General features: G+C 38.3%; 3 protein-coding genes across 6 annotated transcripts; 1 reads left to right on the plus strand and 2 right to left on the minus strand.

Moving 5' to 3' along the window:
- The first annotated feature begins 287 nt into the window (after positions 1-287).
- On the plus strand, positions 288-4,182 carry LOC134677440 (glutathione S-transferase 1-like). 4 transcript variants are annotated; one of them, XM_063535929.1, is made up of 6 exons: positions 288-378; positions 1,877-2,013; positions 2,750-2,880; positions 3,279-3,345; positions 3,442-3,647; positions 3,956-4,182. In XM_063535929.1, exons 2-6 carry the CDS (start codon positions 1,879-1,881, stop codon positions 4,065-4,067), a joined length of 651 nt encoding a protein of 216 aa, XP_063391999.1. In that variant the 5' UTR covers positions 288-378; positions 1,877-1,878; the 3' UTR covers positions 4,068-4,182. The 4 variants fall into 4 exon arrangements, with proteins under 4 accessions (XP_063391999.1, XP_063391991.1, XP_063392008.1 ...); XM_063535921.1 differs by lacking the exon at positions 288-378 and having other exon boundaries at positions 1,849-2,013; XM_063535938.1 differs by lacking the exons at positions 288-378; positions 1,877-2,013 and adding an exon at positions 2,066-2,209.
- A 491-nt stretch (positions 4,183-4,673) lies between these two features.
- LOC134672873 (arginine esterase-like) lies at positions 4,674-7,607 on the minus strand. The gene is made up of 5 exons (XM_063530824.1): positions 7,532-7,607; positions 7,021-7,159; positions 6,598-6,841; positions 6,227-6,400; positions 4,674-4,826 (listed from the first exon to the last, which is right to left on the minus strand). Exons 1-5 carry the CDS (start codon positions 7,599-7,601, stop codon positions 4,674-4,676), a joined length of 780 nt encoding a protein of 259 aa, XP_063386894.1. The 5' UTR covers positions 7,602-7,607.
- Positions 7,608-16,051: 8,444 nt separating this feature from the next.
- LOC134677342 (glutathione S-transferase 1-1-like) lies at positions 16,052-27,616 on the minus strand. Its single transcript, XM_063535780.1, has 4 exons — positions 27,472-27,616; positions 18,364-18,564; positions 17,405-17,610; positions 16,052-16,260 (listed from the first exon to the last, which is right to left on the minus strand). The coding sequence occupies exons 1-4, from the start codon at positions 27,607-27,609 to the stop codon at positions 16,158-16,160; spliced, it is 648 nt and encodes a 215-aa protein (XP_063391850.1). The 5' UTR covers positions 27,610-27,616; the 3' UTR covers positions 16,052-16,157.
- Positions 27,617-27,834: the final 218 nt, after the last annotated feature.

The following is a 27,834-nucleotide window of genomic DNA, read 5'->3' on the forward strand; positions in this document are numbered from 1 at the left end:
TTATAAGCGCTTATATAAATTATTATCCTTTTAGCTTAGGAGCAATTCTGCTCCATATATATTCGACTTAAAAATTAAGTAGTGATGTGTGCTATATATAAACGGAAATTGTTTGACAAGAGCATACGAAAAGGTTATGTGACGACTTCACAGTTTTGTAAAAGCTTCATTGACGTGTTGACGTGTAATAAAAGTGCCCCTGTGGCCTATTTGCTGAATAAATGTTGATGTTTGATGTTTGAATAAAGTGAGGTCTGTTGGTGGTAATCTATGGACTCAAATGATATCACGGTAACCGGCTTTGGATACATATTTATACAGTGTTGATTTATCTGGCTTGTGAAGTAGACATTTTTGTCGATTTAATTTAGTCTGTAGGTAAGTTGTGTGCTGTTTAAATTAATATCAGAGGGCTTACCGCGAAGCACGTTCGACGTGTTGCCTCTTTATCGCACTTGTAAATTTGTCCGTAAGGTTGACAGGGAGGCAACACTTCGAACGTGGTTCGCGATAGGCCCTCTGTTCTTGCTTATCAGGTGCTTGCTATTGCTATATGATATGATAACGCCTACTGCACTATAATAATTAAAAAAGTTGGCATAACATATATTAACAGTTCATATTCTAACTGACTACACATATTTACAGTAGGTACAGCTAGAATGTATTATAGGTGAGAGAAATATAAGTACCTACATTTATTTTTAAACACGTTACTTTGAACTTGTTATAGCTAAGCATGAGCTAAGCAAGTAGGTTAGGTACCTAAAAAAGATAATTGTTGCCATGGTTGCCATTAGATAATGTTTGATATTATTACATACTTACATATTATGTCATACATTATACATATATAGTAGGTACCGGCCAAAAATATATATGACCTTCAGGTTTTTACGCCAAACCTTTTTAGGGTTCCGTAGTCAACCCTAAAATGGTTTGCCGTAAAAACTTAATCAATCAATCAATCAATCATTTATTTCAGACATAAAAGCCCATATAATTTGTTAGTAATACAATATAAATTAATCTTAATATGCTAATGTTAGTAAGTACAAAATTAAAATAGAATAAATTAAAGTACAAGTAATACTTAATACTAAAATATCTTATTTACTAAAGCAAAGACTGCCACATTCCAAACACTACCGCTGTACGTGCATCAGCATCCAGTGGTGTTGGAACGGGCAGTCTAGCCTCTCGGCCAGCACACGTAGCAAACTGTTGGGGCTACCGCGCAACCGCCGCATCAGTGAGGCAGTACGCTTCCGCATTATGGCGTGAAAGCCATCGGTTCGAGCCTCCGCGAACATACCTGATGCACTGCAGAAGCGCGGCAGACCCAACAGTATCCTAAAAGCATTATTATACTGTACTCTCAAGGTATTGAGAGTACTCTGCGTGTATCTTACCCACAGGCTGCACGTGTAGAAGCTCTGGCAGTAGGCCTTAAACAATGTTATTTTGACTTCTTTTGTACACCGTGCAAACCTGCGGGCAAGCATATTACAACGCACAGCCATGGAGCGTCTCTCTCTTTCAATGTCCATGCCATCTGGTTAAAGGTGATACCTAATTATATTTCTGGCCGGTGCCTACTTAGCACCCGGTACCGGTACCTTAGACGTACCGGTACGGTACTGTATATGTATATGAACTTACATATAGGTAAATAGTCAGAAATTAAAATAAGCTCTAAGTTAATATCGTAAACATACTTACACATGATATTAACACAGTACCTAATACAGTGTGTAAAATACGTACTCCTTTACTTTAGACATCATCTACCTGCGTAATCACTAATTCTTTTATGTTTGATTTGATTACATGCGACATCTATCGTAAACACTCTACAACTATGTCATTTTCACAGCTATGGACTTGTATTACACCCCGGGGTCAGCGCCATGCCGTGTGGTCCTTCTGGTTGCCGCGGCGCTGGACATCCAGCTGAACCTTAAGGAACTTAACCTACAAGCCGGAGAACACATGACAACCGAATTTCTAAAGGTTTGGTACTAGCGCCATCTATCGTAGATACGCTACAACTACGTCATTTTCAGAGATATGGACTTGTATGTATTACACACTGGGTTTAGCGGCAAGCCGCGTGGTCTTTCTGGTTGCCGCGGCGCTGGACATCCAGCTAAACCTTAAGAAACTTAACCTACATGCCGGAGAACACATGACATCCGAATTTCTAAAGGTTTGATACTAGCGCCATCTATCGTAGATACGCTACAACTACGTCGTTTTCAGAGATATGGACTTGTATTACACACTGGACTTAATAGCGCCGTGCCGCGTGGTCCTTCTGATTGCCGTGGCGCTGGACATCCAGCTAAACCTTATGAAACTTAACCTACAAGCCGGAGAACACATTACATCCGAATTTCTAAAGGTTTGATACTAGCGCCATCTGTCGTAGATACGCTACAACTACGTCGTATTCAGAGATATGGACTTGTGTTACTCACTGGACTTAATAGCGCCGTGCTGCGTGGTGTTTCTGGTTGCCAGCTAAACCTTAAGGAACTTAACCTACAAGCCGGAGAATACGTGACAACCGAATTTATAAAAGTTTGATACTAGCACCATCTATCGTCACACTATGAACTAAATAAAATTTGTTAACTACCGCCTGGTAACCATCCATCCGATATATTTTTTAAATGATTAATTTTAAATCCCATCAAATTATACTACAAAATATTAAAGAGATCATCTATTATTCATATTTTTCCAGTTAAACCCCCAACATACGGTACCAACGCTGGTGGATGACGGTTTTGCGCTCTGGGAGTCTCGCGCGATAGGCCGCTACCTGATCAGAAAGTACAATAACAAGGAGCTGTACCCCGAGGACATAAAGATCAGGTACATTTTTACAACTTCTTCGTGTTAAAGTTTTAGAATGCTAAGGAGTCCAAATTGCAAGATAAAATACCTTCGTATAGTAGGTATACTCTGTTGACTACATAGACTTTAGAAGGAATTATTTATGAGTATAAGTATAAGGGGGAGGCCTATGTTCAGCAGTGGACGTCTTATGGATGAAATGATGATGATGATGATGATAAGTATAAAAAAAATAGGTGGACTTTTACTGTAGGCTACTTCGATTCTTACTAATTTTCATTGTACAAATGTATATGACATTCTTATGGAAAAGTTGATGTGATTCAATTGTATTTAGTACCTACTTACCGATAACAGAAGCAGAATTAAGTAGGTATATTTGAAACTTTTAACTAAGATTAAATAATTTCTACCAGGGCATTGATTGATCAACGACTGGACTTCGATTTGGGGACTCTTTATCCAAGATTCGGAAGCTTCTTTGTAAGTTTACCACATTCGTTAGAATGTCCTGATCGGCCTTTTAAATACTTGATAATAGACTAACACCTATAATCTATATGGACTTGTTATTTCCAGTATCCCCAAATTTTTGCCGGGCAACCTGCTGACGAGAATCTATTCAAAAGATTAAAGGAGTCTCTGGATTTCTTCAACTCGTTCCTTAAAGGCCACAAGTATGCTGTCGGAGACACCCTCACGCTCGCTGATCTGAGTCTGGTTGCTACTGTTTCTACGATAGAAGCAGCAGGAGTTAGTTTAGACTCGTATCCACGAGTTGAGAGGTGAGTATCGGCGTCTTGACTATCTCGGGTGTTATTGGGTTGAGTTTAACCTTTTCCTGACTTTTCGGGACTGAGACCTCCACCACAGTATATGGAAGGTGTCTTTTAGACCCAGTAGTTGGCCAGTAGTTCAACTTCGAACTATTTATAATTTTCGTTCGAAATTTAAAATCTTGAAGACATATGCTTGCGCGCGATACTCCTCCCGGGCGCCCCCCAGAAACCCGCTTATGGTAATGGATATTATAGTGGTCAACGAGGTTAAACACCAACAAAATAAACTAATAATTTTGTTTACAATATTCCAGATGGTTTGAGTTGGTGAAGTCTACCGCACCAGGTTATGAAGAGGCCAACGAAAAGGGCCTCAAAAAGTTTAAGGCTCTTGTTGCTAACGTCAAAGCCAAAACGGAACTTTAAAGTAAACTCACTTTATATATTAAATGTATATTAAACTATGTTAAACAATTGACATTGGAAGGTACGTAAAATGTTAATACTTAATTATATTAATTAAAATGAAAAGTACTGGGTAGACTGTATTTTGTTTTTCCCCATAGGTTATCTCGCATGCATGTAGTCTCTTTGGATATGGGACCCTTATATCACATCGCGTACGGGTAGCATGACTTGGTTGCATGCTTGAAATCTCGCTTGACTTAAGTACCATAATTGTCAATTATTAAGGTCGAGGTTCTGATGATGATTACACAAGGAATTGAGAGAACTCATCAAATTGTACAAGGTGCATGGTCTTTAATAATTTGAACCGCATCTCAAACTGTTTTGTAAAGTCGGTTTGTTTATTAAAGATTATGCCTTATTTGGTACTTCAAGACGTGCACGGTACCAATTAAAGCCGAGTCTATACAACCTATATACCTATGATAAAGTGAGATAGGGAGATATACCTAAAAGAATGATGACTGATGATTGAATTGCGCGCCACGATGCAAAACAGCGGTCAACTGGCAATGCAAGGTTAGGGACAATAAAAAAAATGCAATGGTAATAAACGGATTTTTTTTATTCAACTCCAGTGACGGATGTAATCCAGCTCACGAAGGGAGCGACATTGGCGAACAAGCCGAGTTTAGCCCTCCTGCAATTTGTGTCCGATATGAAGGACGCGAGTCCTACGAGGGTGTTATTACGGACGAGAGGACTGCCGGAGTCACCCTGAGGAAAATAAACCGAATATTAGAACATGGATCTTAGATTACTTCGTGTGTTGTGTAGTTCTGATGTAGCAATAGGTTATGTGCCCTACGTTCACAGATAGGTAAACACGCTTCTATATTCTTTTCATTTCTTTTGCTCTGAAAAGCTCATTGTTGTTCTAAAAGGTGTGCAGAAAATGATACGTTTCTGCATTAGAGCATTTTAGGTTCCAAGTTCCAAGTACGATTTTATATATTTTTTTCATACCACCTATTCGGAAAAGAGCTTTTTCTTCCCTGCTAGGAGGGATCAAAGTGGCACTTTTCTTCCCTGCTAGGAGGGATGAAAGTGGCACTTTTCTTCCCTGCTAGGAGGGATCAAAGTGGCACTTTTCTTCCCTGCTAGGAGGGATCAAAGTGTCACTTTTCTGTTCAAGCAGACTATTTTTACATTTTTTTGTAGATTCTTTTTTTAGCTTAAATAATCTGTTTAAGCATCAGATTGTGTCAACACTAACGCTACGTCTTACGTAGGCGAACAACGCGCGAACGCGGCGCGGCGCGGCGCGGCGAAAGCGGCCGCCGCCGCGCCGCGCCGCGCCGCGCCGCCTGACATTCGCGTGCAAATCGCGCCGCACCGCGTTCGCAACGAGATCGCTTACGTAGGACACTTCTATGGGCATCAAAGGATTGATTTCGCCGCGCCGCGCCGCGCCGCGTTCGCGCGTTGTTCGCCTACGTAAGACGTAGCGTAAGATTTTTTTATTTTCCTCATAGTTGATGTGAAAAGCAGTATATGTGTCACACGGTATCAAAATTATTTCGTCTTGGGCGTTAACACTTGAATCCCTCATTACGCTCAGGATTCAATGTAGGTACGCCCTTGACGGAAATATATCATTTTGATCCCTTATAAGTTGTAACAAACTACTATTTACGATAAGCAATCGAAATTTGAGTACAAATGGATTTGTTATACAATTTCCATCCTGATATTTGACTCCTCATTCGATAAATAACGATACTTTTGCCTAAATTGTTAATTGCAAGTACCCTCAGAAAATACTATAAAAGTGTATACTTAGTCATTTAAAAAAAACACATGCATTTTACTTTCCTCGTATTCGAAATGAAAACTCGAGTGAAAGGCATCATTTAATTCTCTAAGTTTAAGCCTCAGGGGCTATAACCGCGAAAATCGAAGTTCGCAAATTGCATTTTTCTCTGTCACTCTAATTACGCCTTCCTTGGAGTAAAAGAGAAAGATTCCCGCAATTTGCGAATTTCGGTTTTGGTGGTAGCCCCTCTGACTTTTTCTCGAGAATCTGACTTATGAATTATGACACTCAGATTGAAGAGTTTTGAGATAAATTACCTATAGATATAAATTATAATCGATACAATTCTTTACACACTCACAAAGCATATCCCAGGTTTATCTGCCGTCCTTGCAGAGCAAATAGTGACTTTTGACAAATGATTCAAATATGGTTTTAAATGGGAACGCAGATAGATAGGTAGGTGAGATAAACACTCGTCTTGTTTTACAGTGCGGACATTCATTGTCATCAGGTATTTGGACATTTGCCTCCTCTGAAATAACAAAAGTTATGTAATATAAGGTGTACCTACCTTAATTTACATAGGATGTGATTATACAATGGATCATAGCCCACTGTATAGTAATTGAAATAGTAAAAATAATCGTCGCTGGAAAGCAATAATGCTGTAACGTGCAATAATATTGTAGTGCGAGTTACAGCATTATTGCTATCCAGCGACGAATTTACCTCGTTAGTCCCCTTCCCAGCAAATGCATGGATGGTATTCCGTTCATAGTCTTGTTTTGGCAGTGTTATTGCTTTTACGGTGCTGGTGAACGTCAACGGTCGAGACAGCCTTAGCAGCGCAATATCATTGACAGGAATGGTAAAAATAATTTCCTTGTATTGAGGATGGACGACAGCTTTATCGTACTTGTAAAGTTGGCTGCTTTGTAAACTATCGCCCCCTACCCATACCGGGCCGCTGTTACTATTGAAAAACATATTACGATATGTGAGGAAATATTGTCTGTGTTTGAATAGCAATGGAAGCGTAGTATTAGAGGGTGTAATAGCACAAGCGATCATATACAATATTAATCTAATTATTTATTTGTTAGTTGATTGCTTCATCAGTAATCTTTCAAAAGCCAACTGCCGTTTCCTTACTTATTAACACAGTGAGCAGCTGTGACCAGCCACCGGTCCGAGATGATTGCAGCGCCACAATGTGAGAGGAAGGCGAAGAATGGATAGTCACTTATGTTGGCCCTTTCCCCGTACAAAATACGAGACGATAATTCATCACCTGCAAGGAAATGCAAAAATCCTGGCATGGTAATAAGTGCCTTATTGTGGGTACCTACTCAATGGTTTTATATATACGTAGAACATTCAGGAAAGACTACAACTGCCCAACCAAGGCTGGCGCAATAGTTCACATGTGATGTGCACAATGCACATCAGGCGCGAAGATCTTATATCCCCAAGCGTTAGGGCTTCCCAACCATAAATGAGTATTAGACACTTGCCTATTCTACTACTATTTATTTGTTTGTAAATTAAGCAATTCAGATAGTCCATGGTTGAAAAACTGCCTACAAATTATAATATTGCCAGTTACAGCCTAATATTTTCTAATATTAAATATTTATTTAGGTACAATAAAAAAAAATCTTACCAGTATTGGTGCGTTGATAAGCATATAGTGTAGTTAACACGTTAAACCAAATAATTGAAAGCAACAACATCCTGGTTCAGTAGTGTAGCAGAATAAACAAGGGTTCACCATTTCACACATTTATACACTTAAGCTTTAACCCGTTCAAAGCGCCGTCTACAGGGTTTTACTTATCTACACATTAGGTACCGTAAAATGGGATGAGTTGGGTGAAATTTGACTTTCAAACCTCGATAAAATTTTATTTTTACATGTAACTGAATGGTGTATATAATAAGTGGTTCGGACGTTTGTATTTTATTTTGGGTAGTTCCATTTCATAACTTTGACGATAAAGAGGAAAACCCACCTCACCCCGTAGTGCCTCGTATTTGGGGTGAGAGGGTTTTTCATACAAAGGTGATTTTGGAAGATTGTTGGATCGATTTTTTTTTATTATGCGTATTACTATAGCCCCATTTTAAATTGGAATACATAATTTTTGTAGCAGAAGCCTTAAAATCCCTTCTCACCCCCCTCTCAAACCTTCTCTCCCCATTCATAACCCCACTCTCCCCGCGAAACCTACTCACCCCGTTTTACGGTACCTTTGGTTGTAGCCTAACAGTCATAACACCCTGCATTATAAAAGAAGTATAAAAGAACTACTTAGCGGATCTGTGCGCTGGCTCCGCCATTTTGAAACTAAATATAGGTAAAAAAATTGATTATTATGTCAATTACCAAACCTGTTTATATAATTTCAGAAGAATGGGTCAAATGCGAGTAGAGAACAGTCGGATATACGAAAGTATTTTTGCCCAAGTTGAAAACTACACTTTGCTCGAGCTTCGCGAATTTCGCGATCACTCGCCCTTCTGATTATAGGGTAAGTACCTAAGTTATTAAGTACTAAGGGTGGTAATTCCACCTGTCCAATTTCTTTTGTTCAGAGTGTTGTTTTGTGTAGAGTGTTGTGGTTTTGTTTTGTTGTTGTGTATTTTGCGTCTCAGAGAGAGACCTAATAATGCACAGTAAGAGCGAAGAGAATAGATAGTATAGATAACAGGGTTATTGTCATAGTAATTTTTGTAGTCACAGTAAATTTACTGCTATCTATCGACACATGAATAAAACTAGTTAAAAATGAAAATGTATCGGTCTATGTGTATATGGATAAATTATTTAATTATTGTTATATGACGTTGACCCGCCGTGTTCTTTCACTTTCACTGATAGTGTCAACGCCATCTAGTCAAGTATAGCCCAAAGGTGTGGCGCCATCTATTGGAGAATGACTTTTTCTTGATTTCTGAGGGACGTTTTTTCCTTAGACTTAATTCATCTTATACGGAGTTACATATGTCTTTGGTACGAGTACCTAGGTAGGTACCTAATAAGTGAATACTACGTTGCAGAAAGGGTGTTAAATTGTTTATAGTTACCTACATGTGTTAAAATATTGTATTATTTTTATTACTCTATCAAGCGTTTGGCATGTGGTATGCAAGTAAATACCTAACTTATTTATTACTTATGTGTTATTAGATATGTGCTGTTTTTTAATGCAAACATTAGGTACCTACACACTTGCAAAACTGAATGTAGGTAAATATATAACATGAATTTCACATTACCTGGAAATGGCGTGAGGACATGACATGACATAAAATAGGTACTTGTAATACACTCAAAGGGAAATCAAATACATTAGGTACAGTTTGCTCGTTCATGAAAATGTCACCCATATAACCATTCCAGTCGCAGAATCATCAAAGTGGTAACTAAATGTCAGATGTGTCGTAACAGAGTCCACACAATGTGTCTAGAATTGTTTCGAAACAAAGTGTCGTCGCCGTGTGTACACTTTTCCGTAACAAGGTGTCGACACATTTGTGTGCACTTTGCGTGCGGTTTGCGACTAAATCTGACAGCAAATTTGTGACAGCAAATGTCAGTATAAAATACCTCTTGAAAACCAAGGTTTGTCAAACTACTATTATAGTGTCTCGTGTGCTCGTAAGTAATTCTAGTAAGTCATCATGGGCGATGCAAATGATAATAATCGACCAAAACCATATAAACACCCAACACGCGTCAACCTTTTACAGAAAAGTTTTTAAAGAAATGCAATAAGCTACTTAGGTCAGCCAACGAATGCTCCAAAACGTTGTAGAGGGAAATGCTCGGAACACAATTTTTGACTCTGTAACTTGGTTTGGACAAGTTAGGAGGTGAACATATCAAAAGTCCCCGGCCGTAGCCCTTGAGTGGGGGGAAGAGAGGGGGCTTTGAAGGTCCCATTTTCCGATTATATCTCGGAAACTATGCATCTTAGCGACATGGCCACTTATACAAAATGAAAGTTAATTTAATTTGTTACAAGTTTATTCAGTCAATTTTTTCGATATGTTGAATAGTTTTTGAGATATCCGCTCTTGAAAGTTTATTTAGGGCTCTCAATATTATCTTGATATATCTACATCAGTGAAGGTGCTAGGCCGTGTATGGTATCGTTTTCGTATAAATCTGGGTTGCTGAATCCATTTAAGGTATCACATTGACACCACTCCACAAAATTAAAAAAATCTTTTTAGGGTTCCGTACCTCAAAAGCAAAAAACGGAATCCTTATAGGATCACTCGTGCGTCTGTATGTCTGTCCGTCTGAATACACAAAATAGTTCTTTACCTATAGATGACAGGAAAACCTATTAGAAATGTGCAGTCAAGCGCGCGTCGGACTTAATGTACGGAACCCTTAATACGCGAGTCCGACTCGCACTTGGCCGGTTTTTTTTAAACTCCTCTTGACGCTTAACTGCTGAACCGATTTCGTTGAAATTTGGTATAGAAATAGTTTGCGTCCCGGAACAGGACATAGGATAGATCTTATAACCAAGCAACCTTTTGAAGGTGTGAAAAGTGGCGTGGAAATTTGTACGGGAAATCAATAACCGCTGAACCGATTTATATTAAATTTGGGATGGTCTACATCTTTGATTTAGTTAAAAATGATAAAAAAACATGACTTCAAACCTAAACTTAAACAGTAAGTATTAACTTCAAGAAGTCAATTCTGAATTCCCCCCTACACCTCATTTCACACCTTTAAAGGATGATTTTTGAGATAACTTATTATGTCCTGTCTCGGGACTCAAAATATATGTGTACTAAATTTAAATTAAAACTGTTCAGCAGTTTAAGCGTGAAGAGGAGTTTAAAAGAAAGTAAGTTTATATGTTTTTACTTTGGAATGGTGTCAATGTGATACCATAACTAAATTTGGTACTGCGCATTTATACGAAAACGATACCAAACATGGCCTCGTAGCTTTACTGTTGTAGAAGTCAAAATAAAATTGAGAGCCCTAAATTCTTATTACTTGACCAAACTTGTGTAGAAGGAAAAGGAAAAATAAAAGTCTTCGGCAGGAATATAAACACAAATATAATATTTTTTTTTGCGTTACTATTTCAATCATCAAATATAAACATACCTTGATTATATTATTCTAGTGAGATCCTCATAGATAAACAAAAACATTTACTTAAAAAATTACAAGGTCGAAATGTCACGGAACTTGTGAGAGTAATATGTGAAAAACAAAAACTTTTATGACAAAAAAATCTGGACACAATTTAAGAAGCATCCAATTACGTCGAGGAATCATCTGTATTTTTGCTTGTTTCATTACCTCCTCGCTTCTTTTTTTGTCCTTTGTATTCTGTAGCAATTTGTTAGATCTGAAAATAAAGATAACTTGCGTCGTCACGGATGTCGATTTATAGGTTTTAGGGAGTGCAGAATTCGAAAACTATGATCATTTTATATTCCAAGATGGCGGCTACGTATTTTGTCATAAAAGTCGACATGGATATCGTTTTATAGGTTTTAGGGAGTGCAGAATTCGAAAATGATGACCATTTTGGATTCCAAGATGTCTGCCGTGCACTTTGTCATATAAGCCGTCATAGATGTTGATTTTAAACGACACCCATGACGACTTATATGACATAGTGCATGGCCACCATTTTGGATTCCAAAATGGTCATCATTTTCAAAATTGGAGCCCCCCAAAACCTATAAAACGACATCCATGACGACTTTTATGACATAGTGCATGGCCGCCATTCGGGATTCCAAAATGGTCATCATTTTCGAAAGCGGGGCCCCCTAAAACCTATAAAACGACATCCATGACGACTTTTATGACATAGTGCATGGCCGCCATCTTGGAATCCAAAATGGTCATCGTTTTCGAAATCTGCGCCCCCCAAAACCTATAAAACGACACCCATGACGACTTTTATGACATAGTGCATGGCCACCATTTCGGAATCCAAAATGGTCATCATTTTCTAAATCTGCGCCCCCCAAAACCTATAAAACGACACCCATGACGACTTTTATGACATAGTGCATGGCCGCCATTTTGGATTTCAAAATGGTCATCATTTTCTAAATCGGGGCCCCCTAAAACCTATAAAACGACATCCATGACGACTTTTATGACATAGTGCATGGCCGCCATCTTGGAATCCAAAATGGTCATCATTTTTGAAATCTGAGCCTCCTAAAACCTATAAAACGACACCCATGACGACTTTTATGGCATAGTGCATGGCCGCCATTTTGGACTCCAAAATGGTCATCATTTTCAAAATTGGGGCCCCCTAAAACGTATAAAACGACATCCATGACGACTTTTATGACACAGTGCATGGCGGCCATTTTGGATTCCTAAATGGTCATCATTTTCGAAATCGGCACTCCCTAAAAGCTATAAATCGACACCCATCTCGACTTTTATGACAAAGTGTTTGGCTACCATCTGCATGCAAGACATTTCTATTATTTTTACGTACATAAATGGCCCCCTGTCAACTTCCAACCGAGATTTAATCGATAATTTATTCGATTAATGTTCAGATTAATTCAATTTCAATCTATGTTAGGTCGACTAAACTAATCGTGATTAAAATTTGAGGATTAACTTTTTTATTCCATTAATTAGTCGAATAAACAGTTAATCTATTAAGTCCCATCTCTGACCACGGCATTTTTACACTTTGAGAATATCTGAAAACAAATGAACACAAGGAGCCATTTTGCAAATCCAATAACTTTGTTATTACTTTTGACAGCGCGTGTCATGTGTCTACACAGAGTCGACACAAAGTCGAAACATTTGCGACTACTTTGTGACTGCAATATTTCTCAGCCTTAAACCATATTTATACATCATAATTAACAAGTTTCGTAGTATGTAAAGCGTTATTTCTGTTATTTAAGTATAGTATACGCATCGAAGTACTAAAAATGCATCAAATAATATATTTATGAACACAGGCACTGAGAAGTAAACAATTTCATTTCCGGCTAAACTAAAACAATTTGGTGGCGCGTTGATTATATTACACTTAGTTTATCAAATCACTCGAGCAGTTTAATTCCCCATAATAATTTAAGTCCTACTGTAATATAAATGCAAACAATATATAATTACGTCTTGTAATCCGTTTTAGAGATGGCGTATTAATGTCACTTATTTTTATTTAACTATTTTTCCATCTGACAGTTTCCATTTGACAGGAACAAAATGAACGAATGAACGAATGATTTTGGCATAAAGTAGTCGCAAACTAGTAACAATGTGTGCACACGGCGACCACACTTTATGTCACTTTGTGTCATGTGTCGACCCTTCCCCATTTCTGGTAACTGTGTCGACACGGCGACGACTCTGCGACTGGAATTGTGACCGAAACAGACGGTGTCGACACAAGATGTGTCTACACCGCGTCGTAACGGCGACTGGAAATGGTTGTATGGGCAGTATATCAAATAAGTATTTATTTAATGAATCACGGATATTGAATTACTCATACATGAGTAACGAAACAAAATAAATAGGCAGGTAAGTACCTATAGGTACTCAATGACGCGATATCATGAAATTGCAAGTCATCATCACACATCACATCATACTTATCAACAAGGGGTCATCCATTAATTACGTCACACCAATTTCTAGGTTTTTTTACCCCTCCCCCCCCCCCTTGTCACACTTGGTCACATTTGGCAAACCCCTCCCCCCCCTAGTGTGACGTCATATTTTTTCTACGAAATCGCCAAATCGAATTAAGTAAGTATACGTAAGTATTATTCATATTTTATCAAAATATTTTTGACGATATAAATATTAGTAATTTTATAACCCAAAACTGCTTAGGAAAGAAAATTAAACGATTAAAAACTAGTGTCCGACCGAAACATGATTTTTTGCCGAAACCGAAACCGAAACCGAATGTTCGGCTTTGGCTCTAGTTTCGGCCGAAACCGAAACTTTTGTAGACTTGTTAAAATCGTTGAAAAAATGTCATAAAATCCCTTTTATACACATGTTATGGGGTTGTCAACACCTAATATCCTTGAAATTGATGTTACTTAAGCAGTTTTTTAAGAAAATTACTAGAGTTAGACCAAGATAATTCTGCAACAATTTTGATAACACAAGCAGTGCAAGTGTTATTTTAAACGTCAAAACTTCTATGAAATTATGACGTATAAATAACATTTGCACTAGTTGCACTGCGTATGCTATCAAAATCATTGCAGAATTTTCTTGGTCTAACTCTCAAGTCAAGTTAATATGTAGATACAGGGTTAACCAAAAAACCAACCAAAAAAGCGAGCGCGAAATTTTTTGTTGACAATATCGCAAGGCCGGGTACCAATCTTCACCTGGGCCTAAAAGTCCGAAGTGCCCCAGAGGCGAACTTTCATGCGAAGTCAAAGCCGTGCTTCAGGCTTCAGGATAAGTAGTTGAGCAGAGATTCCAACCAATGTCCATTGTATTGAAAAGCGAGACCGCAGGCCGAGCATGGCGCAGGAAGGCCAAAGGCTAAGCTGAAGTAGAGGACATGTGGAACACAAACCAATAGTAAATTGAGGTAAAATCACTCATTCACTCCGAAACAATTAGACAGTGTGCGCGTTATAGGTATTGAAAGCCTCTTAAGACTGCGTCGACCGTCCAGTGGCGCCCTCATTAGTGGAATTGTGTTTTAATTGTGTTGGAATAAACCAATTAATTTCTGTACCTATACATGAATCAGTATAACTAATATGTAGGTATTAATATTGTTGTCCTGCTTATTCCCCAACTTTTGGTCTTATTCCGAAGCACCATTTGGTAAGTTTCGGCCCGGCCGAAAGGTTCGGCCGTTTTTTGGCCGAAACCGAAACTACAGCCGAAACATGAATTTTTGGCCGAAACTGGCCGAAACCGAAACCGAAACCGAACCTTCGGTCGGACACTATTAAAAACTTTTTTCGTTTTAAAAACTTGTTATTTAAATGTACAGCGAACTAAATAAATTAAATAAATTTTCGGTTACTGATGAAGTTAAAGTGACGTCACAAAGTTTGTGTCTCCCCCCTCCCCCATGTCACAATATGTCACATTTTCTTGACCCCCTCCCTCCCCCTAAACGTGTGACGTAATTAATGGATGACCCCCAAGGACCTTGTTTTGTTACAGTCCCTACTGTGGGGAGGACTAACGCGGCTTTGCTGATAAATTGGGGTATAAATATTACAATTAAATATAGTATAGATACCTACATGTTACTTCTCGAACGGTTATATTTTAAGATTTACAATAAGTATAGGTATATGGCGCTATACTTTAATGCCGTACTAGTGCGATAGTATTATTAGTATTATTACGCACTATGTCGAAAATGTAAAGGCTCCTCTTCACGTTGGGCCAACGCCAACGCGAACGGGGGACGCAGCCATACGGTAGAATGAGATAGCAATATCACTTGCTCCCTCTAACGCATAAATGCGTCCCTCGTTGGCGTTGGCGCTGGCCCAACGTGAAGAGGAGCCTTGAAGGTAGGGTTGCCAGATGGTCGGGATTTGGCGGGATTCTCCCGATTTTTAGCATGTGTTCCCGATTCCCGACAAAGTGAAACTTGTCCCGAAAAACAGCTTCACGTTATAAAACAATAATTTCAAGTTCCGAACTGTCGCCGAGCAAGCGAGCTGACGTAGTGCCAATAATGTAAAATATCGTTGTTTTTAATATAATCACTTTAATATGAATGTATTTTTTTTTCCCGAATTAAGTCCCAAAATCCCGAAAAATAGATATTATTTCCCGATATTAGCGCCTTTCGATCTGGCAACCCTACTTGAAGGGCCATATGTAGGTAAGTACCTACTGTAAAACGTTGTACGATACATGTGCGGAACTGCGGATAGGTAATTCGCAACTCGTGTCGATTTAAAACACTCCCCTAGGTCGCGTTTTATTTTTCGCCACTCGTTGCGAATGTCCTATTTTTCGCACTTGTATCGTAGGTGTAAAATGTACACTATTATAAGTCAGCAATGCAAAAAATTACTATTTTAACGATAAGTTTCTTGTTCTCAATTCTTCTTCAGTGCTCTGAAAACATTCTCGAGAATGATTCTGCATTTTGGGAATGTTCTGCAACTTGCACATACGTGAATAAAAACGAATGCAGTATTATTTATAATTTATTTTGTGCCTTAAAATATCTTAAAAATAGAAATTCGTTCTTACAGAACGCAATGTGTGATTGCAAACAACGGGGAGTGGGTGCCGTGGGTGGCTACTTCTTCATCATGCTGTTGACGAGGCCCTTGAACGCCTCCAGGCCCTTTTCGTTGGCTTCCTGGTAGCCGGGAGCCGTGGACTTGACGGTCTCGTACCATCTGAAATTAATAAAACATGCTAGTAAAAATGTTATACCTTTTTTGGCAGCACTACAGTTAAAATAACTGAATTGTAACAAGAGCTGCTAAAATCGGGAATAGAGAATACGGGGTGGGGTGGGGAGCTGTAGCTTTGCATATTATTTGAAGAGAAGTTAAAGAGTTTTTGATTGAAGTTTAAATCGACTCATTCTTAAGTCTCTTTTCTGATAAAAATATAACGTGTAGCATTGGACTAGTGGAGCCAGTGGACTATGATCAGGTCCGATTTCAATTTATGATACCTCTCAATATACAAAGTATACTTATAAATTTTCATAGACACACGTAAGGGGTCATCCATTAATTACATCACACGTTTAGGGGGAGGGAGGGGGTCAATAAAATGTGACATATTGTGACATGGGGGAGGGGGGAGGCACAAACTTTGTGACGTCACTTTAACTTCATCAGTAACCAAAAATTTATTTAAATTATTTTATTCGCTGTATATTTAAATAACAAGTTTTTAAAACGATAATCGTTTTTATTCATTTAATTTTCTTTCCTAAGCACTTTTGGGTTATAAAATTACTAATATTTATAACGTCAAAAATATTTTGATAAAATATTAATAATACTTGGGTACTTAATTCGATTTGGCGATTTCGTAGAAAAAATGTGACGTCACACTAGGGGGGAGGGGTTTGCCAAATGTGACCAAGTGTGACAAGGAGGGGGGGAGGGGTCAAAAAACCTAGAAATTCGTGTGACGTAATTAATGGATGACCCCTAAGGTAAACGTACTGGTGACATCTTGAAACATAAGTCAGCATTGTCAATAAAGGTGACAGCGAGGTGTCATAATATTGGGCATTAGCATGTCGAACACAAGTACCTACGTTTACTTTACTCTTACTTATTGTTTTTATAAGCATTATCTTTGATGTTCACATATATGTAACATTTCAAATGGGATAGATTATAAAATAAATACATGCACCAGGGTTTGAGGCCAATAATTCATAAGAAAAGCTGAGATGTCGGTGGCCTCGAAGCTGGACACGCTGGCCACGAGGGTCAGGTTGGGGCCGGCCACGTACTTCCTGGCCCTCGAGAAACGTGTCCAGGAGCTTGAGCGCCTCTTCGATCTTTTGTAGCTTACCTCTTAACGTTAGAGTATTTCTTAAAGTCGATGTCGGTGGCCTCGAAGCTGGACACGCTGGCGATGAGGCTGAGGTCGGCGAGGGTCAGGTTGGGGCCGGCCACGTACTTCTGGCCCTCGAGGAACGTGTCCAGGAACTTGAGCGCTTCTTCGATCTTCTGTAGCTTGCCCTGGTCGGCGGGCGCGCCACCGAACAGCTGTGGGTACTGGAAATAAAAAATGTGGGATATAAATATAGTTTGTTCGATCAAGGCAAACTAACCTCCTGAGTTTTAAACGTGAAATCATCACTGATTTAAAAACTAATTATTTTATTACCTAATGAGGTCAATGCTCGAATTAATCATTGCTATAGTGAAAAAGGGGATAAAATAATCAATGCAATGATAAATTGCAAGTCATCACCACATGCAATGCAATAAGTTGACTGTAAAATACAGTTAGTAGGTATCATAATCAAATACAGACGAAAGATTAAGAGGGAGACATCGAAAACACTAATAGTTATTTGTTTTACAAGGGGGCAAAGTTGTTGTTTAACCGCTCGTGCTAATATTGATACCCGAGCAAGCGAAATATTCCAAAATTGAACCACGAGCGTAGCGAGTGGTTCGAAAAATGGAATCTTGAGCGTTGCGAGGGTTTCAAAGCACGAGGGTTAAACAAAATTTGCCCCCGAGTGAAACACAAAATTTTTCACCACACCAACCTGAAGCAAATATTAAATGTAAAATATCAAACAAAATCAAACCAAATCAAATCCAAATGAATGTTATTAAATATTTATCATCCAAAATCATCATTTAAAATTCAATTCGACCAGCAAACATAAGAAAACAACTCAAAATTTGCATTTCATTACTTTGCCTCACATGTGGATAAAATGCAACTTTGCTATTCGTTTTTGAAGTGCAAAGTAATTCTTTCCGAGATGGTGTGGTGAAAAATAAAAGACTTACGAAGTAATCGGCGAATCTCTGGTACAGTGTTCCAATGTCGAAGTACAGCCGCTGGTCTACGAGGGCCCGCGCGCGGGGCTCCTCAGGGTAGAGGGTGCTGCCCTTGCCGTACTTGTTGGCCAGGTACGTGATGATGGCGCGCGACTCCCACAGCGAGAGCCCGTCGTCCACCAGCGTGGGGACTGTGTGCTGGGGGTTTAGCTGTTGGAAAATTTAGTTTATTAATTAGGACGGTTAGGAGATATATTTCAAACTTTTCTGTTCTGTTTTTTACTTGTTCGTGAATCACTAGAGGATGCTTTCTTTTCTCGTACACTTCTATTCTATGTTAACGTACGTGCTCGACGCGGTCCCAGTACATGTCATCTGAATTTTCATTTCATTTTCAAAAGAAGTGACAGTAAGGTGTCATTTATTGGGCATTAGCGTGTTGAGCACTAGGACGTTTACCTTACTGTATTAGGTGTAGGTAAGGGATTTATATATAGTTCGTTTTTTTTGTTAGAAAGAATAACTCCACAGAAGCAAGCGTGCAGTTTTTATTAGGCTCTTTAATTGTTAATAATTACGTATTGAATTATCTGATGTAGCATGGTCAATCAATACATATAATTTACTTCAAATTATTACCGTTAAAAGTGCCGGATCTGGAACCACAAGCTTACTTCTGCGAAGTTCTTTCTAATGCTAAAAAAACCGGGCAAGTGCGAGTCGGACTCGCGCACGAAGGGTTCCGTACCATAATGCAAAAAAAAAAACAAAAAAAAGCAAAAAGAAAACGGTCACCCATCCAAGTACTGACCCCTCCCGACGTTGCTTAACTTTGGTCAAAAATCACGTTTGTTGTATGGGAGCCCCATTTAAATCTTTATTTTATTCTGTTTTTAGTATTTGTTGTTATAGCGGCAACAGAAATACATCATCTGTGAAAATTTCAACTGTCTAGCTATCACGGTTCGTGAGATACAGCCTGGTGACAGACGGACGGACGGACAGCGAAGTCTTAGTAATAGGGTCCCGTTTTACCCTTTGGGTACGGAACCCTAAAAATGGACTATAGCGTACGGACAGGTGGTGGCATTAAAAGAGATAAAATCCGACATACCTAAACAGTTTAACGACATATACATAAAAAGTTTGTAAGGTAATAACGACTCTATTTTCTTCTCTACTCAGTCCCATTGCCACCATAATTATGTATGTTCGTACACTTATATATATGTAGGCACTACCGCTCGATAATGCAGGGCAGTGCCGAGGGTAGGCTTACGCACGCAGTAGGTAGGGTGCGTAGGTGCCATGACCGACTTCATTCGTTCATTCGTCTTTATCGCTCGAATACGCAAGAGCGATAGAGAGGCAGATAACGAATTTTCAATTCATTCGATTTGCGATAGGCCCCAAATAGGCCCTGTGAATTGCACTGCGCCGAGTTGCGTTGCGTGCGAACTGGTGCGGTGGAACCAATTACGTTTCGTAATAACCAGTTCAAGGCAGTTCGGGGCCAAAAGGAAGTACCATTACTCTCGAGTAGAGTAATGCATGCCTGCATACTATAAATTCTAGAACAGTCACTCGTACTATGTAAAATATCTTGATAAACATCGTCGTGACTAAATGTAGGTACCTAATACCGTATATATGTACCTTGTACCCTAAAGCAGCGGTCGGCAACCTGCGGCCCGCGGGCCGCATGCGGCTCGTGATCCTGTCACTTGCGGCCCGAGAGCCGCCATGGCTATTTTGTATGTAATAGTGACAATAAACGGCAATGTCTCATAAAGTCATAAATAATTAAATATTAACAAAGTACGGCCCGCGTCACCTCCGTTAACTACTATGTGGCCATTGGCTGCTAAAAGGTTGCCGACCGCTGCCCTGGAGGATGAGTCATGTCACGTTAGACCGGGCCGTGTCCGGGCCGGAGCTTCCGACGCTTACTTTTGTATGACAGATGACAGGTGAACGCGTGATGCTTTCCATAGAAAACCCGGCCATGTGCGAGTAGGACTCGCGTTTCTAGGGTTCCGTACATAAGTCCGACTCACGCTTGACTGCACATTTCTAATAGGTTTTTCTATCATCTATAGGTAAAGAACTATTTTGTGTATTTTTTTCAAAATTTTAGACCCAGTAGTTTCGGAGATAAAGGGGGGGGGGGTGAATGTTAATTTTTTGGCTATTTTCTTAAATAACTTCGAACCTATGTATTTTAAAATTATAAAAAAAATATGTCGATCTTTGAGTCACTAATTTACATATGTGTACCAAATTTCAACTTAATTGGTCCAGTAGTTTCCGAGAAAATAAGCTGTGACAGACGGACAGACAGACGCACGAGTGATCCTATAAGGGTTCCGTTTTTTCCTTTTGAGGTACGGAACTCTAAAAATGAAGCGCCGGAAGCTACGGCCTGGCCCGGACACGGCCCGGTCTAACATGAGTCATATTATATTATCCTCTCCCCAATCGAAGCCGCGTGCTTGAAGCAGCGTCGCGAAACAATTATCTTTATCATTATTATCGCAATGGTGTTGTGTGTTGTAATCATGGTAAATAGTAAGCGTCCTCGTAACAGATCGTTGAACCCCGCAATTCCTTTGTAAACGTATATTTGGCCTCCAACATAACTGTGATTGTTGTAAAACAATCGTTGAAACTTATGACATTAAAGTTTTTTACGGTACAGGTGCGGAAAAGAAGAAATCCCATCAAAAACATAAATGTAAAAAAGGAGAGCCAAGTTCAATACAAAAATTATGCTTGGCTGTGGGGTTCGCCGCAAAAAGAATGGAGATCTAAATGAGTTCCAAGTTCTATGCAAAATCCAAATATGTATTTATAGGAACAAAATAACATTATAAACAAGTATTAAACTCTATTTCTTTGCTTTATTGGATACCTATAACAATTGCTGTTATTTAAAAAAAATGCGAGATCTTAAAGCAGGTTAGATTTGACTTGGCCAGTTTTCATTACATCAGTCATTTTATAAAGTTATTCAACATATATATTTTGTAATTCTGATAAAAACTGGCCAAGCCAAATCTAACCTACTTTAAGATCTCACATTTTTTTTAAATAACAGCAATTGTTATAGGTATCCAATAAAGCAAAGAAATAGAGTTTAATACTTGTTTATAATGTTATTTTGTTCCTATAAATACATATTTGGATTTTGCATAGAACTTGGAACTCATTTAGAGCTCCATTCTTTTTGCGGCGAACCCCACAGCCAAGCATAATTTTTGTATTGAACTTGGCTCTCCTTTTTTACATTTATGTTTTTGATGGGATATCAATACTTTTTGTAAAGAAAATTAGGCAGGTATTGAGATTTAATGTTTTTTCTTGTGTTTCCGCTGCATGTTTTTAGTGTTCCGTACAAAACTTTGTTCACGGAACACTTATGGGATCACTTCGGTCTTGCAAATCAGTTAAATACGTTTTTCTCAGAGACCGTTTGACATAGATACCTAAAATTTGGAACAGTTATAGCAATTACCACCACTCATATTGTATATAAGTCAAAACTGCTTATTTCTTATTAAAGGGGGAAATTTAGGGGGTTGAGAGGGGTAGGCTGAAACTTTTTTCATTTGTAAGAATCGTGTGGGGTACCATTAGAAAGCTTGCAAAAAATTTAGTCGATGGACTGATTTTGACTTCATTTTAGACTGCAATAGTTTCGTCAAAAAATGCATTTAAAGTTGCAAGTTTTCATACAAAAATTTTTACCTCTGTCCTGGCGATTTTCGCGAAAACTATAGCTAACAGGCAGCTGACCAGTCAATATCCAACTAAAACAAGCATGGAGACGGCGGGAAAATTATCAGGTTAACTCTATCTTTATTAGTTTTTAAACTGCAGCCTGATCTTTGGTTGCTTAGGGCTAGCTAACTGATGCTTACACTGGTCATTGTAGTTTTAACGAGAAACATCCTTAGTTAAAACTTTGGCATTGAAATTTATGACTTATGTCTTTGACACAAAGTTTAATTCTGCTTGCTTATTTTTGTGGGATATTTAATTTTATCTGAATAGCCTACTATAAGTATGAGAGAGATCTACAAAATACGACCTTATTATATTGCAAATAAGTTTAAATTTCGAACGGGCTTTCCAACCAATGGACTAGGTATCTCAAAAATCTGAAAAATTCAAATTAAGAATTCCGTTCTTCACTGTCGTTGTTTTTTTTTTCACATTAGAACACATAGAGTTAGTAAGGCGTATAGAGATAATAAAGTCAATTTATTAACAGCTATGGCCTCATCTATAGATTTTATTGAGAGTATCTGATTCGTCGAAACAATATATATACACAATAGGTACATTTATGTATTAATTGTATAACTATAATATGTATTAATTATATTTAGTACTTATGTATATTTTTGAACGGATCGGTGAGCAACAAGATTCAGGGCTATAACCACGAAAATAGAAGTTCGCAAATTGCGGGCATTTTTCTCTGTCACTCTAATTACGCCTTCATTGGAGTAAAAGAGAAAGATCCCCGCAAATTGCGAATTTCGATTTCGCGGTAGCCCCTCAGTCCTGTTACGAGAAAATAATGATGGAAGACATTAATAGTATAGTAGTATACCCTATAATGGGCGTGGAACCAGTAATGGGACAAAAAAACATAATTCCTCTAAAATAAGTATCTAAAAGTAGTTTATAAACACTGGCTGTATATTATCATAAATAAGAGTCCTAGAGCTGTTTCAGTTTGAAGTTTCATTAAATTTGGTTGCTTTTTAAGAAATTGGCGTCAACCCAAAAGTTGTCGTGTCACTGAAAAAAAATACCACTACGAATTCTTAACAACTTCGCTAAGAGAGGTGAGTTAATTTATTAAATTTCAATTAATTAATACTTGATGAAAACTAGAATGTGTTTTGTTAGTTGCATTTACCATGAGATAAGGTATACAACACACTTATGTTGTGAGTTCACAGATGTAAAAAAATAGTGGTATTTGGCCCAATCCCATTATAGGAGCTGTAAAACTGCGTACCTCCTATGATGGGACAATTGACAGAATGATGCTTGCCATGCCATAATTTCATGTTTAAACAATACAAAAGTAAAATGTAGTTACGAAATATGTCAATCAGGAGGTATTCTCGGACTTCGGATAAATTAATATCGTTTTTCCAAACTTTTATTTAACTTACCCTGTTAGTTAGTGTGGGTCCAATCTTGGTAGCTGAATTTGAGCCACTTTTCGATTCCCGATTCAGTTGAAATTTTGTGTAAGTACGTAATTAAGTATGCAAATCGGATGATAATGCAATATTATGATAACATGACCTTATCTGATGATGGAGACAGGAGGTGGCCATGGGAACTTTATCGCAATAAACCCTAACTAATTGTGTTTGGGTATATTAGAATTGTCTCGATGGATCGAATACAATAATAATTGGCTGTGGAAAGAAAAATACATTCAGCGATAAAAGCTTATACCAAAAATTGATTTTTTTGCCGTAACTTATTCCCCATTTCAATATTTTATACTGATAGAGCAATGTCCATTATAGGGGGCCCATTACTGGATCCACGTCCATTACCGGGGGCCCATTACTGGAGCATTGGTGTCCATGACTGGAGAAAAAAAGCATAGTTTTAATTTGTTCAATATATGGAAACTAATTGCTGTATCTTTGATACAACACGCCTAAAACATGAAAGACGGGTAGGACTTTCATCTTTTAACACGCTAAGCGGTAGACCATTTACATGTATACGTGAAATATCATAAATACTCCAAATTTCCTCTTAAATGTCCCATGACTGGTGCTGTTACTATATATGACAGTTAAATATCACAGTTTTTGGAAACAAAGGTTGACGAAATATTTAAAGTAAGCCGGAACCGGACCCGGACCCGGACCCGGGTATGTCGTTAAACTACGTCCAAGACCACCGGTGGACGGGCAGCAGCGTCCCTCAAATTCGGTGTACGCGACTGCGATCGCCAACCCGCCTGCCAAGCGTGGCGATTATGGCATACACCCCCCAAAAGGGGGAGGCCTATTATGTTCAGCAGTGGACGTCTTATGGCTGAGATGATGATGATGATGATGAGATGATAAACGCTACCGTGGGCGTGAACGTAATTTACTTTCTATGCATCTCGCTCGTACTGACATATTAGTGCGAAAGAGATATACCTATAGGAAGTAAATTACGTTCACGATATCGTTTATGTCAATGCCAAACTGATGGTAGCCGTACGGAACACTAAATGCCTCGAGCTATCTCGGGCTTGGCCAAATTATTTACTTCTGTTCTTTGTATTAATTATGTGGTGCCGCGCGCCGCCAACGACACCGTTGGCCGGTTGTTTAGCGCGTATTACAGGTTTTTTGTATGGGGACCCCCCCTATTTTTTAACTTTTTTTATTTTTAGATTTTTTCCTACGCTTACACACAATTACCGAGCTGAATTCCAAATTTCATCCTTCTAGGTCATCTGGAAGTAGGTTAGGTTTAGGTACTATATGTCAGTCACAATAAAAAAGAAATTTGTATGGGGACCCCCCTATTTATTAACTTTTTTTTGTTTTTAGATTTTTTCCTACGCTTACACACAATAACCGAGCTGGATTCCAAATTTCATCCTTCTAGGTCATCTGGAAGTAGGTTAGGTTTAGGTACTTATATGTCAGTCACAATAAACAATGGTTTTTTTGTATGGGGACCCCCGGTATATTATAACTTTTTTTTATTTTTAGATTTTTTCCTACGCTTTCACACAATAACTGAGCTGGATTCCAAACTTCATCCTTCTAGGTCATCAGGAAGTAGGTTAGGTTTAGGTACTATAAGTCTGTCAGTCAGTCTTAAAATTTACGACTTTTTGACCTTCATATCTTTATAACCGTTTGAGCTAGCTTCTTGAAATTTGGGCTTCTAGATGTCCTTATGGATATAATTAAACACACGTAGTTTTATGTGTTTACGTTAAAGATGTTTTGAGTTATAGAAGGGCCAAAAGTGGTACCAAGTGGTTCGTGTAATATTACACTTGGCGCTGGCTAGCCAGTTCCTTTGCTTGAACTTGGCTTGACACGCTGCCGCGTGTCTAGATTCGAATTACCTTTTCGCACGTGTATCGTACAACGTTTTACAGGGAGACCGAGTTGAGTTGTGACAGAGGAGAGTTGTGATTTTTTCGTCGATTTTTTGGAATCTATTAACTAGACACTAGGTCGCAACAGTGTGCGTTTGTTAGCTCGTAACTTGAACTAACAAACGCGCGCTATTGCGACCTAGTTTCATCTCGGTCTCCCCTACATATGGCCCTTTAAACTTTTGACACACGCAAGGAAAGTGCTTATGCCCGCACTAGTGCGGGAAAGTAGCACCATTAAATCTTATTTGAGTTAATAGCCAATGTAGAACTCGTGATAGGTTCTTATATTCCTAAGATGTTATACCATGCTTCACCATTCAATCATATGTTACAAACTCTTGCTCTTGCTGACACGAGAATATCAAATTCCTTAATTAAATAACTGTTGTTGTTAATTAGGTTTATCTAAGGATTCTAAGGTAGGTATGTGTTATATGAGGATAAGTGGGTATTGTTATTTTCCTTGTTTTTACTTCTTTATTAAGATAATTATTATTAATAAACTGAAATCAATACTTAGCTGAGTTTTGATATTGGTAGGTATTGTTTTGTTTTATTAGCTAAGATATAGGTACGTATGGTTACATCCTCGTATGCAAAAATACCCTGGAAAAGGAAAGGGTGCCTAGCCAAGGTGACAATCGTTTGCAAACGCTTTGTGTCTCTCTGTCACTCGGCAAGTTGGCTACGCTACGCAACCAATGCTGAGTAAAATTTGGTAAAATTGAATATAGGTAATTCTTAGGTAGGTATTTTACCTACACAGGTAAAGTTTACCTCTCTGTCATTTTAGTAAAAAACTACTACGTCAATGAGGGCATTTCCGTCATACTTTTTTATAAGTTCACTTTGGCTGGTCTTACTGTATGAGTTATTTATACCATACTCAAGTGAGTCAAAACAAAAAAGATTGGCAATATATGAACTAGGGAAAGTTCCGGTTAATTCCGATTTTTCCCGTTTTGTAACTGACTTGATTATACTAAAATGAATTCTGTTAATAGGTAAATAGAATTCATTTTTAGTTTAGGGTGGCCAGTTATTGGCCAGTGGCCAGTTACTGGCGAATTACCCTAGTAAGTCATGTTTTATAAGTAGGTAGGTAATACATATACCGGGTGTGGCCTGTAACATAAGCAAAAAAATTAACTGTAGGCTGTACTCCTCATACTGATCAACATTTGTTCAACGACTTTAAAAAATAACTTGTGGTTTGATTTTTAATACACTTTAAAGTTTATTCTAAGACGCAATGTAAGTATTGCCAATTTTGTTATGTCTAAGGCGTGACAAGCAACGTCAATCACAATGATTTGGCGTGACGATGGCGTCCATTGAAGACAATATTTATTTTGTATGGAAAATAGGGAGTCTAAATACTCATAATTTTTAAAAGTTGTTGAACAAAAGTGTCTCCGTTTGAGGAGTACAATCTATGTTTTAATTATTTGCTCGTGTTACAGGTCACACCCGGTATAATATCCTTTTGTAATTTTAAAATTTTGGAATAACCTCTATAAGATAGTGCTGGGCTAAACAAAGTCTTCAAATTATTTCTTATCGATAATCGTTATTTAAAAAATATTTCTTAAAAATTGCTTGTGGTCCTAAGTTTATGTTCATACTTCATAAGAATCATAAGGGAATGTCTCGAAGCTTACGCTGAACCAGTTGGCCTCTAAATTCCTACGATGTTAATTAAGTTATATGCAAGGAATCTAACACAAGATTTGGAAACGTTACAATACATGTAGTTTAGAATTAGATATACCGACATATATTTTTAAGCAAACATTTTTATTATTTTATTTATATATTTAATTAAAACTTGCAGGAATTTATGGCAATCTTACTATATTTTATGCCTAGGCTGTGAATTTGGATTATTAATTATTATTATAATTTAAATTAACGATTGAAATGAAACGTAACCTTAGTATTTGATTGTTTTACATCCTTACCTTGAGGTATTCAGGCTTGAGCTGTTCTCCGTGGTGGAGGTCCACCAACTTGAGGTTCAGGTTGACGTTGAGGGCTTTGGCCGCCAGGAGCACCGCTCTGCAGGGAGCCGAGCCGGGTACGTAGTATAGGTCTGGCATTGTTTCTGTGGATATTGTGAATTGTTTATTCGGCGTTGAGTTGATAAAAGAGTACCTAGATATAGTACTTATTTACCTTAGGATAAATTTACCGACACGCTTAGAAACGTCCACTAAAGGCATCGTCACACAGGCTCGTTTTGCAGGCGGCGCGTGAGCGGGGCGCGCCGCTTGTACATACAAAACACTCACGCCCCGACCGGAAAACGCGCCTGTGTGACGAAT

The sequence above is a fragment of the Cydia fagiglandana genome, chromosome 2, assembly GCF_963556715.1.
Source record: "Cydia fagiglandana chromosome 2, ilCydFagi1.1, whole genome shotgun sequence".
NCBI classification, from domain to species: domain Eukaryota; kingdom Metazoa; phylum Arthropoda; class Insecta; order Lepidoptera; family Tortricidae; genus Cydia; species Cydia fagiglandana.

Coding starts and splice junctions, on each gene's coding strand:
- LOC134677440 (XM_063535913.1), top strand. CDS start 2,267: ATGGACTTGTATTACACACTGGACTTAATAGCGCCGTGCCGCGTGGTC. Junction 2,881..3,278: donor CCCGAGGACATAAAGATCAG/GTACATTTTTAC, acceptor AATTTCTACCAG/GGCATTGATTGATCAACGAC. Junction 3,346..3,441: donor CAAGATTCGGAAGCTTCTTT/GTAAGTTTACCA, acceptor TGTTATTTCCAG/TATCCCCAAATTTTTGCCGG.
- LOC134672873 (XM_063530824.1), bottom strand. CDS start 7,601: ATGTTGTTGCTTTCAATTATTTGGTTTAACGTGTTAACTACACTATAT. Junction 6,842..7,020: donor GCTGCTCACTGTGTTAATAA/GTAAGGAAACGG, acceptor GTTTTTCAATAG/TAACAGCGGCCCGGTATGGG. Junction 4,827..6,226: donor ATAAACCTGGGATATGCTTT/GTGAGTGTGTAA, acceptor TATTTTCCTCAG/GGTGACTCCGGCAGTCCTCT.
- LOC134677342 (XM_063535780.1), bottom strand. CDS start 27,609: ATGCCAGACCTATACTACGTACCCGGCTCGGCTCCCTGCAGAGCGGTG. Junction 17,611..18,363: donor AGAGATTCGCCGATTACTTC/GTAAGTCTTTTA, acceptor TTTTATTTCCAG/TACCCACAGCTGTTCGGTGG. Junction 16,261..17,404: donor AAATACTCTAACGTTAAGAG/GTAAGCTACAAA, acceptor TATTAATTTCAG/ATGGTACGAGACCGTCAAGT.